The following is an 18,125-nucleotide window of genomic DNA, read 5'->3' as shown; positions in this document are numbered from 1 at the left end:
GAAGTATCGAAATTTTATCTGATTACAGCTTTAAACCAAGGACAATATTCTCGGAAAACAGCTTCAAGGGACTGCATTTGCGATCGATCTTTTTCGGGGATACTTGGGCGGGACGTAACGCCCCGCAGAACACGTCACTGGCCTGACGGGCGGTGCTATCAATAAGCTAGAGAGTCATGCGGTGTTAGAATCATGGAAGGAAAAGAGAACTAGGAGAGAGCATTACGTAACAATTCTGAAGCAAAGAAAAGTCGGCCCAGCACGTGATCATGACGCGGTAAGGTTTAGTGTCTTCCACCGCTGGCCACGATCACTGCGCGCTCTTTCGAAAATAACATATGCGACAGCAAGGTGAGGTTGTCGCACTCACACGTAGCAACTGAGGACGATTAAAGTGCACGTTTAAATTAACCAGTGAAGTTGCACCATCATATCAGGACAAATGTGCACAAAGGGGGTGGCAAAGCACCGAAATAAGTGCGCGTCGATTAAAACCTACCGGGAACCAAACACGCTGAAAAGAGTAAGCCTAGCGTACGATCACGTTCAAGCCGACTTTTTGAGAGAGAGAAAAGGCGAAGTGGATGGCTTCACGGACATTTTATTTATTTATTTATTTATTTATTTATTTATTTATTTATTTATTCATTTATTTATTTATTTATTTATTTATTTATTTATTATACATAATTTCAAGGCCCGAATGCACTACAGAAAGGAGTGATGCGTAACAAAGCACAGTAATATGCAGACAGTGGTGTAAAGAAAAAACGGTAAGTGATAGCGTGGTAGACTGTTGTTTTGAATGATGATGTATCTGCGATCTGAATGATGGAGGCAGGAACATGGTTCCAGTCGACACTTGTGCGGGGTAAACAAGAATCATGTTACTTGTTCGTTCGGCAGGATGGGACGGCAACATTATATCTGTGGTCAGAACGGGATGAAACGTAGATAGGTGGGTTGAGAACTTGCTTCTTTAGCACGTGGTTGCAGTGATAAAGCTTGTGGAATAGGCAAAAGAGAGCACATTTGCGACGTAATGAAAGGTCTGGCAGATTCAGGGTTTTTTTCATACAAGTTACCCTGGTATGGCGGGAATAGTTAAAAGTAAAGCGAGCTGCTCGATTTTGAATCGTTTCCAGGTTTAGGGTTAGTGATGCTTGATTGTCATCCGAAATGGCAGATGCGTATTCTAGTTTTGAGCGAACTAGGGTTTTGTGAAGCGTCAATTTTACCGAAGTAGGAACAGCAGAAATGTTACGACGAAGTTATCGTAACATGCGATTGGCATTAGCAGTAATATAATTAGTATGCATATTCCATGACAGATCATTAGTTATGTAAAGGCCAAGATATTTGTGAGGTTAATAGACGTTAATAAAATGTCATCCAGTTTGCTTGCGAAGCAGGCTGTATGACGCAATGTTCAGTCCTAGTTAGTTTCCTTCCTCCATGGTTAAAACAACGCTGTCAGGTTTTGAGCCGTACATTTCGTTAAATCCGCTTTAACTGATTTACCCAATCAATGTCGATTGAGAGTTAACGCTGCAAAATTGATCGATCGATAATACGGCCTCTCAAGTTTCTTCACTGACCGTTCCGCTGAGTGACGTACCACGGTGCTGCAGGAACTGCACACAGAGTCCAGGACAGCGTCGAGCAAGTTAACCGCAAGCAGGCACTTGACCTCTGCCTTCCGCCAGCTGAGCACATTCGCCTGCAGGGCGTCTTCCCAGGCGTACATCTTCACGACGCGGATGTTGCACAGGAGATCCGTCATGGATTTGAGCCTCTCGTCACGGGCCTTAATTTCCACATCCTGGGGAGCAAGACACATGAACATCACGCCCGTTTCCCTGAACCTCAACACACGTTTAATTAAGCAAGCCAAATAAGGTGAGTGCGACATTCAACTAATCGTGGCCAAGAATTTTGGGACGTGTACACGTCGCGCCATCTTTCAACGGTGGCCACGCGCCCCACCTTAAGTAATTGAATGGGAAAGAGACGAAAAAAGTGATATTAAAATCACTTATCAAAACTTACTCACGATTATACGCATTAGTGAAACACTGGGGTATTCTAGCGAAATTCCACTACACCTCCACAAAGCACGTTGGTTCCCAGGTTATCTGAATATTTTACAAGACAGTCTATGAGAGTCTCGTGGATGCATTTCGCAGGCGCATGCACTGCGCAGCACTGGAGTGTTTGCAGGCTAAGCCAGGAGCATGAACACCTAAGATTGTATGAAATTCTCTAAACTGATATTCACACATTACTCAGCATTAATATACGTATAATTTTTTTTAAACACTTGTGTACCGCTGCATCAGTGATGACCGCGAGTACTCTTTTCTAAACAACGTCGCCCAACGGAGGTCAACGCACACGTCATTCGATCATCAATATTGACTAGTTGCGTTACCATCATAATAATGAAAACGTCTACCGGTAGTTCAGACAATGGCAATTCCGAGAATTATGAGATTCGAAAATTCACACCCAGATAGCGGAGCCTGCTCCCGCATCACAGCTGTCCTTCCTCTCGTGATTGCTCGCAGAGGATTTTCGATCAACACAAGTTGGCTAACTCTGGTAATGCACAACCAAAATCTACACAGTCGGGATTCGAGGGTCTGACACCGTCGTGTAAAGACAAAGACACCGTACACGATGCTCACCCAGATGCGCTTTTGTGCGTACAGTGAGGCCAAGGGTGCGAGGAGCGTGACCAGCGCCCACGCGGCGCAGCAGATGGCCGGCACAACTCCGGCCCTCTCGGACAGCATCCAGAAAAGCAGCGGTAGCGTCAGGGTGCCACAAATGGGCAGCGGCAGTGCGTACGCGAAGTTGCACAGCTGCAGGCAGTCCACACCCAGAAGGGAGGCCACGCAGCCAGTAGGTTGGGCAGCCGCGGGGGAGAGCAGCGTCGCCTGCACGTCCCGGATGTGAGGCGAATTCGCACGAGTTTTTACTACAACCCTCATCAGAGCTAACGAAAACAAAAAATCGCCGACGATTACGACACCCCCTAATGCGAAATTTGAGCGCAGCTGTACACGTGTTTTTATTTCGGTGATATATTGGCTGGCGCTAACAATCTGTCTGGTGCGGCACGTTGCAAACGGAATGAAATGTGGCGCGACTGCCTCGCTAATCGGGGGATCAAGAGAGGCGGCGCGTGGGTGACGCGTGGGCGACGCGTGGGCGACGCGTGGGCGCGATCCGCAGCAACCGCCGCACACAGACCGCCGCTCATGCAGCGCTTTGTTTCCATCAATCTGACGCGCGCCATTCTGGCGCCAAAGCCATGGTGAGCTCGAGCACGCACGCGGAGCGCTTGAACAAGTCAAAAGCGTTCACATAGGCCAGTCGCCCTCAAGAAAGACAAAAGTGCCTTCACAGCTTTGTGGGCCGACGACTGATGGGAACTTGAATACATTCAATGAAGAACGGCAAACACCTGGCACTACCCCTAGACTCAAGCTGTCATCAAAGAGGTTCATTGAAGACCAGCACAGACCGAGTAGCACATACCCAGTGACCTAAGTTAGGTAGGAATACTCTTAGTTAGTTAGTTAGTTAGTTAGTTAGTTAGTTAGTTAGTTAGTTAGTTAGTTAGTTAGTTAGTGGGCTAGATAGATAGATAGATAGATAGATAGATAGATAGATAGATAGATAGATAGATAGATAGATAGATAGATAGATAGATAGATAGATAGATAGATAGATAGATAGATAGATAGATAGATAGATAGATAGATAGATAGATAGATAGATAGATAGATAGATAGATAGATAGATAGATAGATAGATAGATAGATAGATAGATAGATAGATAGATAGATTCTGGAAAATGCGTGAAGCACCCTAAGAATGCTAACGCAAAACAAGTTGCAGTTCAGCTCTTTTTTCATTACGATGGGCGAAAAATTGACTCGCCATCGCAGCCCTGCGAAAGTGGCTGTCCAGTGAAGCTTTCGGAAGCCACTACTACAACTTCGGAAGGGGGCTGCAGTGCTTTGTTGCTCAATTCCTCCTCCGGCGCATTATTAAGACAGTGGAGGGCAATCAGTGGACTCGAGGACTTCCCCTGTGCAAGAATTCCACGGCAATCCGACAAGCGGCAGCAGGCCGCCACTGGTCGTATTGCGGTTTCTTTTCCCTTTGCTGCTCCTCGTTTTCACGCTACTCCTCGGGAGTCCTAACTATGCATTGCCTACCCGTAGTGGCGCCGCAGCAATCATGAAATCAGTTGCTAGGCTGGTTCTTTTATATACGAAAGACTAGTGACACCACTCCCCACGTCGCAAGCTGCCGTCGCCACGGTAGCTTGCGCAACAGTAATCTTTACCGGGAAACGTACGCAACGAGCGCTACGTGCTTCGCATTGCTAACAGGAGCACCTTATCGTTCATTATGTGCATGGTTCGGATGTTTGTTTTGCGATTTTTCTGCATTTAAACGAATGCTATGCTGTATGTTATGTATGCGTATGCTGTAAAGAAGTGATGCACTTTTTTCTTTAATCGCTGAAGGTTCTTGTTTTTTGTGTTCCTGTGAGGACGACGCCGCGAGAAAGCCCGACCAACTAGAGGCTGCTGTAAAATTCAGGCAGAACTTGCATCACAATGAATGTCGATGGTAATGCGCGCGATGAGTATTAAAACAATGTAGCGACGCACTGCATTGCTGCTGCAGATACGCGTTATGTATGGCGCGTGTGTGCGTCGGGTTCCTCTCTCGCGCTTCCCACTGAACCCGCTGCGCCATCTAGAGGCACCGCCGCGAAGTCCGCGCATGCCGTGAGTATGAATATATATTCAGGCAAGATTTTCTAAGTGTGTATACCCTGGGTCCGATTCCGTCCAGCACCAGGCGAAATATTTCTGTTCTTTTTGTCGCTGAAGAACGGCACATACCCAAGGGCACATGCCCAGTGTCCCAAATTGACGTGAAGAAGGTTTGCTGAAGAGCGGTACATAACTAGCTACCCAAGTTAGTGATACGGTTGGTATCGAACCCTGCTCACTCAGAACAGCCACCCGATGCTGCACCCATTAGAGCATGGACTATTTGGTGACTCACGTTGGCGGGGGAACGGTTACATAGGCAAGCGAAAAGATATCTTTAAAGAATGCTAATCGCATTAACGTCGCATGAAGGAATTCCATCCGCTTGATTGAACGATTGACGACCACAAAACGCTTGCCCGATCGACTAACGATCAAAGGACATCCGCCCGCCCTTCGGTCCGACCGACTGACGACCGAGGGTAATGTCGGCTTGCCACTCAGTGCGCGAGTGGAAATAGGTGAACAGATGAATACCTTTCGGAATATTATTCCTTGAAAAAGAGCTCTCATGCGGATGCCAAGGATAGCCAGTAAATCCATGTGGTAAGAAGAGATGAGCCACTCTCCCACGCAAGTTGCAACGAAGAGAAGCGATGCTATGGTCATATCGCTTTCGCCACTGGTCTTGATAACAAGTCTAAAAAAAAGAAAATGAAATAATGATAATAATCATAATAAAATATCACAGTCTCGCCATAAATGCGAAGCAATGAATGCGATAGCAACATTTTAGAATAGTGTAAGACTCGAAGCTGTAGTCACAGCATGAATTCAAGTAAACGTAAGCCAACTAAAAACGATCTATTGTGCTAGGGGTCGTCTGTTTGAATCCTGCCATCACAAAATTTCATTTATGTTTATTAATTAAAGTCATCGTCTCTCTTAGCGACTTTACCACCACTTTTCCGTATAAGGTATGTTTCAAAGCTCTTTTATAGGCCGATCCCGTAGGTAATGCACCACCGGACCAATAAAATCACATTATTTTCAGGTTTAAACTTTGTTACTGTCTCGCACTTCAAGAGAAAATAGATAAGCTGAAGGTGTTCTGTTTCATGACATTTGTTTGTGAGCTGTCATTCTCAAAATTTTGAGGAATAAATTTGTCAAGAATGTAAGGCCTGGTATGAGCAACTTTGTGGATAGAATGGCGAGGTAATATATAACCCACACATACGGCATGTAATATGTAATGTCGCCGCTATGTTACCGCGTGGCCAGCAGCAAAGGCTTTACTCAGTATACACGAACAAATGCAGGTCAGTGATTTTTTAAGGCCCTGGCACAAAAGTTGAAACCCAATCGAATCCACGAAGGCACAGCTGCTATAGTTACGCCAGTCAGGTCTTATATATAGTTTTTTTCTTTTGTTGGTCATCTCGGCTTGATTTGTTTATTCATAATTTAATTTTTTTGTCATCTCAGCCGCCAGTATTATTTTGCTCTTTGTTGTATCAAACACATCATAAGAAGTAGCTAACCACGCATATACCGAGGCTGACGTCTTCAGTTCTCATTAAACTCTTTCTTTCTCTCTCTCTACAACGGCGCCCCTGATAGGCTGCGTGTTTCTTTGGGACGTTGCACTTTGCTAATCAAACAATGAATGAAACCCGAACAGCGCCCAAAAAAGAGTAGCGCCTCAGCTCAAGTTGGCGAAGGAGGTAACTTACTCGAGCGCAGGGACCCTTGCAAAGATGCAAAAGAAGTAAGCCACGGTGCACAGAGTCAGACGCAGCACGTCGATCCGCAGCACCTTAAACACGTTGGTCAGGAAGGCCGGCTTCCTCGATCGAGACCTGCGCCTTTTCGGGAAACACAAGAAAGTACGATTCCACAGCACCACCAAGGAATGACTCAATTGCGTAGTCTACAGTTCGAGTCGCCTCGAATAGCGTGGCCCACTGCATGATGTACAACATAGCTGTTGTCATAGACATTTACGCATCGATCAGCAAGCGCACGCGATCGAGACAACAAGTAGCGAAGGTATACAAAGTAAAAGGGTTCACAGGTATTCAGATACTTGGTTTTATTAAATGTGCGCCAATAACTTCAGCCTAGTGCCAACCTTTCTGCTAGGGGACATGCCAGTGTTGGCGACTTTTTGTTTTTTGTTTTGGCAATGTCGCCAAGTCGCGTCACAAGAATTTTTCACTTCCATACAAGTTCCAGTGTGACGCCTGCTGAAAAGCTCTTTCACGCACTACAGGCTGTCCAGAGGGCCCGCGACGTCGCATAGAGTCACCACCTCCCGGTCCCGCCGTGGGCGGAGCCACCAACTTTATTGGAGAGCCTTCGGCTCCCCCCAATCATGTTCCTCAGGACACTTCAGTAAAGTTCTCGTCAATTGTCAATTTCGAGATTCATCTCTATCTCTCGAGCGTATGTTCATGCACAATGACTCATGAGCATGTACAAGAGGGGGAAGGGGGACATTGAACTTGTCGAAAGTCGCTGGAGACATCTTTCCAAGGTAATTCACCAGCTAGTTACGTCACTAAAACTAAAACACGGGCAAAGTGGCGATTAAGGTCACTCAAGCACTCGCTAAATCTGGGGACTTTTTCACTAAGGTGCCAACGCTAGGACTTTCCCTGACTAAAAAGTGACTACGGTTACAAAGATTGCTCGGCGCAAGAGGTGCCCGCACTGTGGTTGCATTCTGATTCTTGTTTGTTTTTCTAAGCCAAAGTTCAGCCGACAAAAAGTTAGAATCGTTACCCACAGTTTTGGCCTAACTGATCCTTCATCGTCCCTCCAATCTGACATTAGTGTGTCCCTAAATTGTCTTCGGGCTACAGTAGGGTATATATCGCGTTCGGCTCAATGCCTATGTCCTTAGATATGCGCGAAAAAGGATGTTCCAGAGTCTGTTTCCTTTTCCCGGCCACGAGACGCACTATTTGTTTATCGCTTGAATTGCTGCCTTTGCTATGACCTACAGTGAGCGAACAATGGAAGCTACAGCCCCTAGCCAGCGTTTCCAAAAGGGGGCACGGTGAAAAATGACCACTGGAAACAGATAAGCAATCCCGTGCGTTAATAACTAACCAAATGAAGTCTCCTTGCTTATTCGTATGTTAATAATGCCAGAACCCCACTTTTTACTTTAATACGACGGTTAGGTGCTGAAAGCGGCATTTCCATGCAGGTGGGCAATGTCATCGCCTCTCGATGTTTGTTATGCTAAAAATAAGTTTCTTTTTATTAGCACAGATATGAATACTCAGCGTTGTGGGGTTGAGGGTCGGTGAGTTGATGTCAATCTGTACCACAGATGTCAAAGTCATCCCGTAGCATTTGAATGCTCTTCAAGAGTACTTTTAATCGCCAATGACGGATGAAGGGTCCAGACGAAAATAGCCTCATTTTTTTAGAACCTGACGGCAAGAACATGATTCAAGCACTTTCATGCAGTTGCGCATGCATCTGTTTCGTATCCGTTCTGAGCACTTTATGAAATCGCCTCGGAAAGAAGAAGTATTTTAATGACTGGAAAATGTAGAGAGGTCGGCCGGATAATGGAGCATCTGGCCTGCTACTCTACGTAAGGGAAGGGGAAGAGGGGAAGAAAAAGGTTCACAATGGGGGATGATAATGGGAGGAACGAGGTGAAGGACACATTACACAACTGGTATCGCAGGCGTGAGTCCAGGCCTTTGTCACCTAGGAAACGTGAAAGAGCACGCATTGTCTCTGTCGTCTGCCAACTCTGTGGCCATGCGCCTAGCAAGAGGTCCTCCGACAGTGGTCCATTGTGTAAATGTCTCAAGGTATCTGCCATTGTCAGTCTTTCGCGCGCATACTCAGGGCACACCACGAGCACATGTTCCATAGTCTCTACAGCGCCGCACACTGAACAGTCCTGGGAGTCTGTCCGTCCAATAATGTGCAAATATTTGCGCGTAAAGGCGACGCCTAATCGCAGTCTGTGTATCAGGCATGTATGAGGGCGAGGAATTCCACGCAGAATAGGAAATTTCATATCGGGATCCAGCCTTTTAAGGCGGACGTGACGAGCGTCTGGCTGGGCCCAGTATCTTCTCGTCGCACTCCTCATTAAATACGACGGGAGGCATGTGATGTCCGGTCTCGGAGTTTTGCTAATAATTCAAGGCAATGTGCAACTTAATGTACAAGTGGTCTTAGCATTAGGTCATTGTGCTTAGCGGAATAGTTGTCGGGAAAAGAGCGGCCAAGCGGACAGTAGAGGTTCACAGCAAGGTAAAAAAAATAGAACGTACATTTTTAGAGCCACAGAAGAGCTATAATAAAGACGGCCGCACATCATTCGTATTTGCTTAGCCAATTAATCGAACCGTAACAGCATTCTAAATATAATTGCACTAACAGCATACAGTTCTGTCATACCCTTTTGACACCCGCGACGTGAGGGCCTCTACCATGTATTTGCAATGGAAGCCCCTTCGCAGCAACGGAATTTCCAGTATCGAAGATTCCTTTTTCTTCCTCGCTTCTCGGAACGTCCTGCACCAAAGGAAAGAACGCCGTTCGGGTACACCTAAACGAGACATGATCACAACGGCAAACATTCTTCCTGGATCCGCTTACGGGTAGAGAGAAAGGCATGCTATCTTGGAGAAGATCGATACGCTGTCCTCGTCCATGAATCCTTGGTAAACCTGAGCATAAGAAGGCAAACAAACACAGAAAGGCTTCCCTTTACCTCATTCGTATATTTCAAAGAAACATAAAAATTTGCTTTATGCATTCCCCTATTCCCCAATGTTTTCTGGACTACTCATTCCAAAGTGCAATGGCAGACAGTCCCAATTGCTGCAGATGTGGTGTCGAACAAACAACCAAACATCTTTTGTGTGACTGCCCTACATACGAAGACGAGAGGAGTGCCCTTCGTACAGCTATGGAGCACTTAAGACGACCATCCTTTCACAGAGGAGAAGATCGCGGGTCCGCGGCCTCGTGCGTCTGCTATGTGCAAGGCCACAAAGGCGCTCGAGCGTTTCTTGAAATGCAGCAGCCTGTATGACCGCCTTTGACTGATTCACTGAAGAACGCTTGCGTGTGTAACAGTGCAAACTATGAACTTCTTTCTTCCTTCTCCTCTTTTTAATTCCTTTTCCCCCTTCTCCAGTGCAGGGTAGCTTACCGTACTCAGCGTGGTTAACCTCCCTGCCTTTCCCTTATGACTTATCTCTCTCTCTGCACTCATTGCCTATTTCTTCGCATGGTTGTGAGTGGCAAAATAATGAACCCCCTGGAGCCTTGGAGCGTCATCTTCTTGCCTAATGCATAGCGAGGGCCTCGAATTTGGTAGTCTTGATGCCACGAGGTAGCACACGCTCGTTTAAGAACCAGCTGCCTACTCATGAGCACAGTAATATGTCACACAAGCGGTTAGAGGGATGTTACACATCCGCCTCCTTCCGTACTTCTTTGTTTAAGTGATGAATTAAGTACTTAGCACTCCGTTACTTTAAGATTGAAATCCATGGCCGGTCGTCTACGTCTGGCCTGGAGGACATCGACAGAAAGTGTCTGAGTCCTGCGTGGTGTATGCGATCGAAACTTACGTGAACTGAGTTTGGCCTGGAAACGACGAGGTCCCGTATGCCGGCGCCAATGAAATTTCCGGCTGTACAGACCGTCAGCAAGTAGGTGACGACAAGGACGCTTTCGCTGATGCAGTCGTTAGTAAGAGTGGTTTCCTGAAAGAGCAAGGAATACTTCTAGAAAAAGTTAATGTCTCGCTACAGGCATCTGGCTTTCAATGGCTGGCCAATATCATTTGTAGGGATACTAAAACGCGAAGCGAAACCATAATTGCGAGCGTACCCAAAGTGCCCGTTTGTCATAAGTGGTATATTACGCTAGGGATCTCTCAAAATCGAATCCCCCCTCTCACCCTCCTCCTTCTTCACCGCCAATGAAATGGATAGTTTGACGACATCTGGTGTCGTCAGCTAGTAAATTCGTGTCATAAGAAAAAGAAAAGCACCCGATCAAAACAATCTTTCTGCGTATGAGTCGTTACGGCTTCCTTACGGAAGCCAAAGCGCTCAATGCTTGTTGAAAACACCTTTTGGTAGGCCTTCTCTCCCGCTGGTACGTAACAGAAAAGTGTTCCACAACTGTTCTTATGTGGCGGTGGTGGCCGCCGACGGCATCGTTGGTACCAAACGTGATTCAAAGCAGAGCCAACAAAGCAGCCTGCGGCGGAGCCCCGAAGCGGCTGTATAACCATCGCGACGATGGGAACGCGCCGCCCGACGCCATATACACTTAAGAATCGTTGAGAAAAACAGCCAGCAACGTGCATCGCAGCCTCAAGTGGCCATAAGACAAGACCCACGGAATGCACAGCCGGAAGGCGCCAGTCACAGCGGTGACTTTAGTAGTAGGACTTGCCGCTGAGCTTGTTGGTGGTGGCGTCAAGTAATTATGAATTTAGCGCCAATGTGCATGTCCCCCCATATCTGTAACGTCGTTATTGGCGCTAAATTCACGATTATTTCATTGTACAAGTACTAAGCAAGAAGGTTGTGAAGCCTTCGAAAATAGTCGGGTGCAGCGAAGGAAACGAACGGGACATAGTAAAGCACATATAAAATCTTGAGTACATTTCGGGCAGTCGGCAAGCCAGAGCCCAAGGACCTACTAAGGGTGCAAGAACACAGTTGTCTTTTATGTCTAGTAATTTGCTCAGATGCATCGGCGAAAGATCCTTTTCTTTTTTGTCTTGCCTTCACTTGTTGTTCCGTTGGTATATTTGTGTACAGAGTACACACTGGAAGGAGTGAATTATGTTCTTCGCTTTTTACACTACGAAATTCTCAATTATAGGCGCGTAGCTGTCCGTAAATACCGAATGCGAGTGGAATACTTTCGCTTAGAGTTGGCATAACCGATTACAGAATTCCTTTTTATTCGATATCTGCAAACCTTAGGATATAATCGCATATTTACAGGGCCACTGCAATTATTGCAGCGTTGTTTATATTAGAAAGGGGTCCATGCACATAATTCCTAGGGAGATTTAATGAACCAGTTGTATGCGAACCAAGAACTGCAATATCTATGGCGAAAGTCTGAGTACATTTTTTCTCCTTTTGTATTTGGACTGCTGCTCGATCTCCAAGACATACAAAAATAGTACTAGTACTATTAGTTGAAATGAACAAGTCAGCTTTCTCTTTGCGCCTCTCTTCTTCGTCAAACTTCTGCTGCATTCCTTTTTAAGCTTTGAAAAGAAGAAATCTATTCAACATTCAACTCGACATTTGAAACCAGCATTCTTAAATGCTCCTATTCAATACTTACGTTTCACTAATCGAAAACCATTGCTAACAATCATAACCTTCTTAAACTCAAAATTAGGGTACCGATGTTTTCTTACCTGATGCTTTCGCAGATACGTGCATTCTCGGACTGCGTCAAGAAGAGTAGCCGTAGTCAAAAATCCCAGCAACGTACACGCGAACCCCGATGGGGGAAGGCAGCGCCTCCATCGTACCCACACGAGAAGCAGCAGGGCCACCTGCCGGAAAGTGAAATCGATAGGCTCGTTTAACTTAGTGCCTTAAAGATGAACTTTCAGGGATACGCCCAGGTTTGACAGAAGTGTAACCCTAATAGCTTTGTGCCACTCATTAAGCAGCGTTCTGTCTCAAGCCACGCTGGACGACAACATAGAAAAAAAAGCCTCAGTGCCCTTCCACTCTGTGAAGTAGTATGACCAGCGAAGCTGTGAATGTGGGCCCCTTAATGGCGAACTGCACCTCCACTGCGGGTCGGCCTGACATAGCACTATTTTCAGGATCGGCGCACGTATCGGGATTTCTTAACACCTGCTACACCTTCGCCGCGGGTAGGCCCGGTCGGTATTTCACCATCTTCGCGGTCGGCTCACGTATAGGGAGTGCTTCACGCCTGCTTCACCTCCACCGCGGGTCGTCCCGGCCTTGCACTATCGCCGCGATCGACCCACGTATGGGGAGTTTCGTCTTCAGACGGACACGATCCCGGGGAACTAGCCCTTAACACCTTCGCTGCAATTCACTGTAAAATTGGTTACATCTTTGTGTTTTTTACTTAATTAATTTTTGACGACAATGAACGCAGGAGCAGTGGCACGACCGCGTTCGCGCGGTAGCGCCGAGAGACGCTAACGAGCCAGCCCTGGAAGAAGACGCTGGAGCCAACCCTGTTCATGACAGTTCTGTGTCGACACACCGACACAATCCTGGCGGAACTAGCTCTTAACAGCTTCGCTGTAAATCACTGTAAAATTGGTTACGTCTTAGTGTTTCTTTATTAATTAATGACGACGACGAACGCAGGAGCAGTGGCACGAGAGCGTTCGCGCGGTAGCGCCGAGAGACGCTAACGAGCCAGCTCTGAAAGACAACGCTGGAGCCAACCCTAGGGGATCATGATAGTTCTGTGTCGACGCACGGACACGATCCTGGGGAACTAGCCCTTAACAGCTTCGCTGTAATTCACTGTAAAATTGGTTACGTCTTCGTGCGTCTTAATTAATTAATGACGGCGACGAACGCAGGAGCAGTGGCACGAGCGCGTTCGCGCGGTAGCGCCGGGAGACGTCAACCAGCCATCTCGTGAAGATGACGACGCTGGAGCCAATCCTGATCATGATAGTTCTGTGTCGACACACGGACACGATCCTGGGGGAACTAGCTATACGGTTATATGAACCCGATTTAAGTGGGGTCGAGTTGACTTGTCGAGATGAAAACTATCCCCGGGTTCACGTAGATGCTAGCGGGTTTGGTGGAGCGAGCGGCGAGGCAAGTTCAGTCAAACCCCCCGGCATGGGTTGACTCGACGAGACTGCTTAACAAGATGCATGCAAACGTGGTAGCGTCCTGGGGCGCGATCGGGGATCGTTGTCGCAACCGAACGCGCGCTCCGAACAACGATCCCCGATCGCACCCCAGGCACATTTTTGCCGTCGTCGTCGCCGTCATGTTCCGTATAAAGTCCAAGGGCGTTAACATCGTCGCCACGGGCCGTATGCGGCGACATGTGGCGCGCTATCGCACACCGCGGCAGTATCTTGAAAGGGATCTGCAGACGGCTCCTACCTTTGGGCGCGTTGTGTTCTCGCCGCTCTTGCGTTGAAGCGAAATGACGAAGGTCACTTGGCTCGCTGCTGTTACCGCACTCGCTCACACAAGTGTTTTGACAGCAAGTGTCCGCGGTCATTGAGTGTGATGTGTTGATGTTTACTTGTGCGCGCTGACACCATGCTTATTATTATTTTTTTCAATGCGAGTCTTGACACCTCAGGGCATACAGGGGTATGGGATGCGGGCGAATAAGGATTATTAAATGAACGAAAAAAGATTTGCGTATCTAATAAAGCCCAGGAGGCATATCAATTCATTAGTGAGCAAATGCTTTGAACTATATACGGCCGCTAAAACTACTATCCTTACTTCGTCTACTATTATTGCGATAGAAGTTATATGGACACTCCAAGCACATTTGCGCCGTCGGTGTCGCCGCAAGGTTCTGTATTATATAGCCCAAGGGCGATAAAATCGTCGCCGCGCCGTATGCTGCATGTGCCTTAGTGTCAAGATCTACTCATGGCATGCGTTGGGCAGGCACGTCTGTTTATTTTGTATATACGTGGACAGACACTGGCTATCTCTTTCTTTTGTTGACTTCGTTGTCGAGGGCACACATGCAGTTACATGACGGACGAGAAGGGACAGTTGTAAACACTCACGCATGACAAGGCCAGCGCAAAGTCGCACGTGGCGTCGGTCAGGGATGCGAGCAGCATGGTGTTCGCCCGACGACCCGAGCCCAGGGCGAGGCAGCCCTTCGCGACTCCAAGGGCAGCGGGCACCAGGAACAGCGCCTGCGGCGTAGGAGCCGTCGGAGGATTTGCTTTTTTTCCCTCGTAATTGCTCACAGAAAGCATAGCGCTGCTGCACCAGTCAGACAACGGAACAAAAATAGCGACCAGAATGGTATGTTACCTTGGAGATTGGGACGCAGAGTGTGGGTTCTAAAGGAATTGGGCATGTTGGACACCCGAACCACCAGGAACAATTTCCGACACTAGCGTAGGAGTCCGCCCGCGATTCTCATATTGTCTTCAATACCAATGCCACGCTGCTTGCTCTGTACATCAATTCATGCAAAAATTGCTAGAAGGAAAGCTCTCGCGAGTGTTAACGGGCGCAGAAAGTGTGCTCATTCAGACAGCATTGGGAATTATGGGCAGTACATTGATTCACCTAAAAACATCGTTCTTTTTTTTTTCTGGGGGGGGGCTTAAAACAATTTCGTGGCTTTGCAAATTGTGCAGTATATCGGGTTATATATGCAACATCTCGTAACGCTTATGCGTATGCGCAGATTTACCCGGACTGTTTAGAAATATATATTATTAGCCACCGTGCTGGCGTAGTGGCTGTGGCGTTGCGCTGCTAAGTCCGAGGTCGTGGGATCGAATCCTGGCCAAAGACGGCCGCATTTCGATGAAGGCGAAATGCAAGAACGGTCGTGCACTGTGCTTTGGGTGCACTACTTACTGGGTGCACGAAAATTAATCCTGGGTCCCTCACTACGACGTGCCACCTAATGTTATCGTGGTTTTGGCACATAAAATCTTAGCATTTAACTTACATATATATATATATATATATATATATATATATGATTGCATCGAAATTTAGGAAACTAAACCTTAATTTCAGACGCCACAAGAACGTCTGAAGCCACAAGCACGGCGATTAAACAAATCCATGTACTACTTGTAATTCCATTAGTAGCTGTATGATCGCTGCGTCATACAGTTCCATCAAGTAATTTTGGTAGGTAAGTCTATGACACTATATTACGTCCTACTGTCAACTTCGGCATCTTGTCAGCCCTGATAGGCTAACAGCGAGCTTGTGCTTTTTCTGATTGGCTCAGAGTGCCAACATTAGGGAATGTGACATATGGCGAAATTTGACATTAGCTAATAGCAACCCGGCTAACACTCGCTGGGAGCCGCAGTTTGCCCGGGTTAGATGCCAGCGCGGACGCTGCAAGCAACTGACGACGCAAGAGGCAACCAAATAACACCGACCCCGGCCTCTGGGACGAGGCAACGCGCAGGTAACGGTGCGCGGGATCACAGAGGCCACGCATACGTACCAAGTCCAAACATTTTGTTGAACTCTGAAGGAGCTAAGAAACTTGTGTTGTTGTGCAAAAGTTACGCAAGAGCTGCGTGCTGGATTTGCGACGGTTACTATGACATCTGGCTACGCTTCGCTATGTTCAAATTCGCAAAAGTAGTGTGTCTCGTGGTTCCTGAAATTCATATGGAAGAGTTCACGTAGAATATTCTTCGGAAATGTCTTCCTTATGGTCCGGTATTAAGCTTCAGGGTCTTAGACATCCCTCCTTGGTTGCGTAGCATTTCGAGACAGTAGACACATGTGCTAAACCCGGCGCAATTCCGTGAGCATCGTACCGATTTGAAAGCAATTCCGTTAAATTAGAGCCCTTTGGTCATGCATGCGCACACTCTCTTTTTATTTCATTTTTGGAAACAGGAATTTTTAGAATAATTTGGGCTCGTATATACAAAAAAGGAACATTTTAGGCCAGAACAATAGGTAGGAGCAGATGACAGCCAATTGTGTTGTTTTACATATTACCGAAAAGAGTAAGTCAATGCCAAGCAGCGCTTACGAACAAAATCCTTTCTGAATAACGCCCCTGAATCATTATGTGAACTCCTCATAACGCGTGCAGGTGCCCAACTAACTTTATTGTTGCTTTTAGGGTGGCAAACCACTTTCCGTTGTGTTTGAATCCCGAGCACGAGCAAGACTGTTGCAGCTGTTTGTACTGGCCACCTAGAAGTTCGCATGGCGTTCAGCAAATGCCTGTCACATCAGCAGAGTACGTAAGCGGCTTCCCCAGAGTAAGGTCCCTTAGCTTAGAGAGAGATTACTAACATTGGAAAGGGAGGAGCGGTCGAACTGCACAAGCGACAGCAACGCCAAAACTTAGTTTTGATGTTCGTTCGGAACGCTTTGTTTGAGGAAATATGTGCGGTTGGACATACAACTGGTCGCTTTCTTGCGGTGTGGAACAATGTAAACATCGCTTACATTGTGCCATGCATGCTTTCGTGTTTTTACCTATTAAGCGTTTCTTGCGATTTTACATAAAGCGTTAGTTTGGTGGAGAAAGAAGAAAAGAGACAGCGCAGCGTGTCAACGGCGCTTACAAAGTGGGCAACATCCAGCAGCGTCCAGTAAGGACCTCGGGGGAAGCGCGGGTAATTGTTCTGCGCCGTCTGCTGTGGACCGAAGAGCAACAGCACACCGAATGTGGTACACTTGAGCAGCTGCGACGCAACACCAGCCACGTGCTGGGCGAGGGCTGCCTGGAAGAATTAAAGAAAGATGCTGATCTTAAGTATCATGCGAAGCATTTTGCAGTAGCAGGCTATTAGCATCGCTTGAGGATTCAAGATTCAAACCATTCACGAGTACAAATTTTTTAAACTTCGTATTATAGCCTCATGTCACAGATTTGGTTGACTTTGCAACACGGTGATAATTATTTTGTTAATCCTTTCAACTGGGAAGTCAGCAATGCCGTTGAGCTGATAAAAACTATGTAAAGAGAAGACAAATTCAAATATGAGTCTTGCCTTTTGCAATTTACCTTCATTTAGTTACCTGCTCAACAGTAGCTTCGCGGAAATATCGCCTGTAACCACGAGTACAAATTTTGGGGACAAAACCTGCAGGCTTCGTAATTCTCATCTTCGTGCACATCGTAGTCACACTCTGGTCACTGTGAAAATTGTTTCTTTTGTATAAGCAGATTTAAGCAAAGGTCTTTTCTTCTTCCATGCGTTTTTTTTTCACCTCATCAAGACGTTTTTGCTATTAGATATCCTAAAGACGGTACATGATGACACTCGACAAAACTGCCAGTCAAGGGTTAAGGCACCTTTCTCGTGCTGTGCACCAGATGTGCTGCCGTTCCATGGCCTTTATAAATTTCAGGGGAAAATTATTAGTGAATATCGCATTTCTATGAAATACTGAGCATCAGTTTCATACGTTAAATAATGTTTTGAACAAATAAAGAATGTTCTGGGCAGCTAACATACACATCACCATCAAAACTACGCTTTGTGTCTTTGTAGCGATTCCGATTATATTGCCTCTAGCTAATAGTAGACAAAATGCTATTATGCGGTATGTCAAGAGGTGCAGCCAGACACTA

At 46.7% G+C, this 18,125-nt stretch overlaps 1 protein-coding gene across 1 annotated transcript in view; it reads right to left on the bottom strand.

Moving 5' to 3' along the window:
* The window catches only part of LOC126527480 (ATP-binding cassette sub-family C member 3-like), a 61,483-nt gene that overhangs the window by 36,638 nt on the left and 6,720 nt on the right, over nt 1–18,125 (bottom strand). Inside the window, exons 2-11 of the mRNA XM_050175311.3 lie at nt 17,113–17,271; nt 14,602–14,736; nt 12,244–12,384; nt 10,421–10,555; nt 9,438–9,508; nt 9,237–9,353; nt 6,536–6,667; nt 5,337–5,499; nt 2,688–2,939; nt 1,619–1,822 (exon numbers count right to left, since the gene is read on the bottom strand). Coding sequence (XP_050031268.3) covers nt 1,619–1,822; nt 2,688–2,939; nt 5,337–5,499; nt 6,536–6,667; nt 9,237–9,353; nt 9,438–9,508; nt 10,421–10,555; nt 12,244–12,384; nt 14,602–14,736; nt 17,113–17,271 — 1,509 coding nt within the window. The remainder of the gene's footprint in view (nt 1–1,618; nt 1,823–2,687; nt 2,940–5,336; nt 5,500–6,535; nt 6,668–9,236; nt 9,354–9,437; nt 9,509–10,420; nt 10,556–12,243; nt 12,385–14,601; nt 14,737–17,112; nt 17,272–18,125) is intronic.

Source organism: Dermacentor andersoni, chromosome 9 (genome assembly GCF_023375885.2).
Source record: "Dermacentor andersoni chromosome 9, qqDerAnde1_hic_scaffold, whole genome shotgun sequence".
NCBI classification, from domain to species: Eukaryota; Metazoa; Arthropoda; class Arachnida; order Ixodida; family Ixodidae; genus Dermacentor; species Dermacentor andersoni.
Note: the sequence above shows the minus strand (reverse complement) of the source record. Positions and strands in the feature narration are given on the sequence as shown.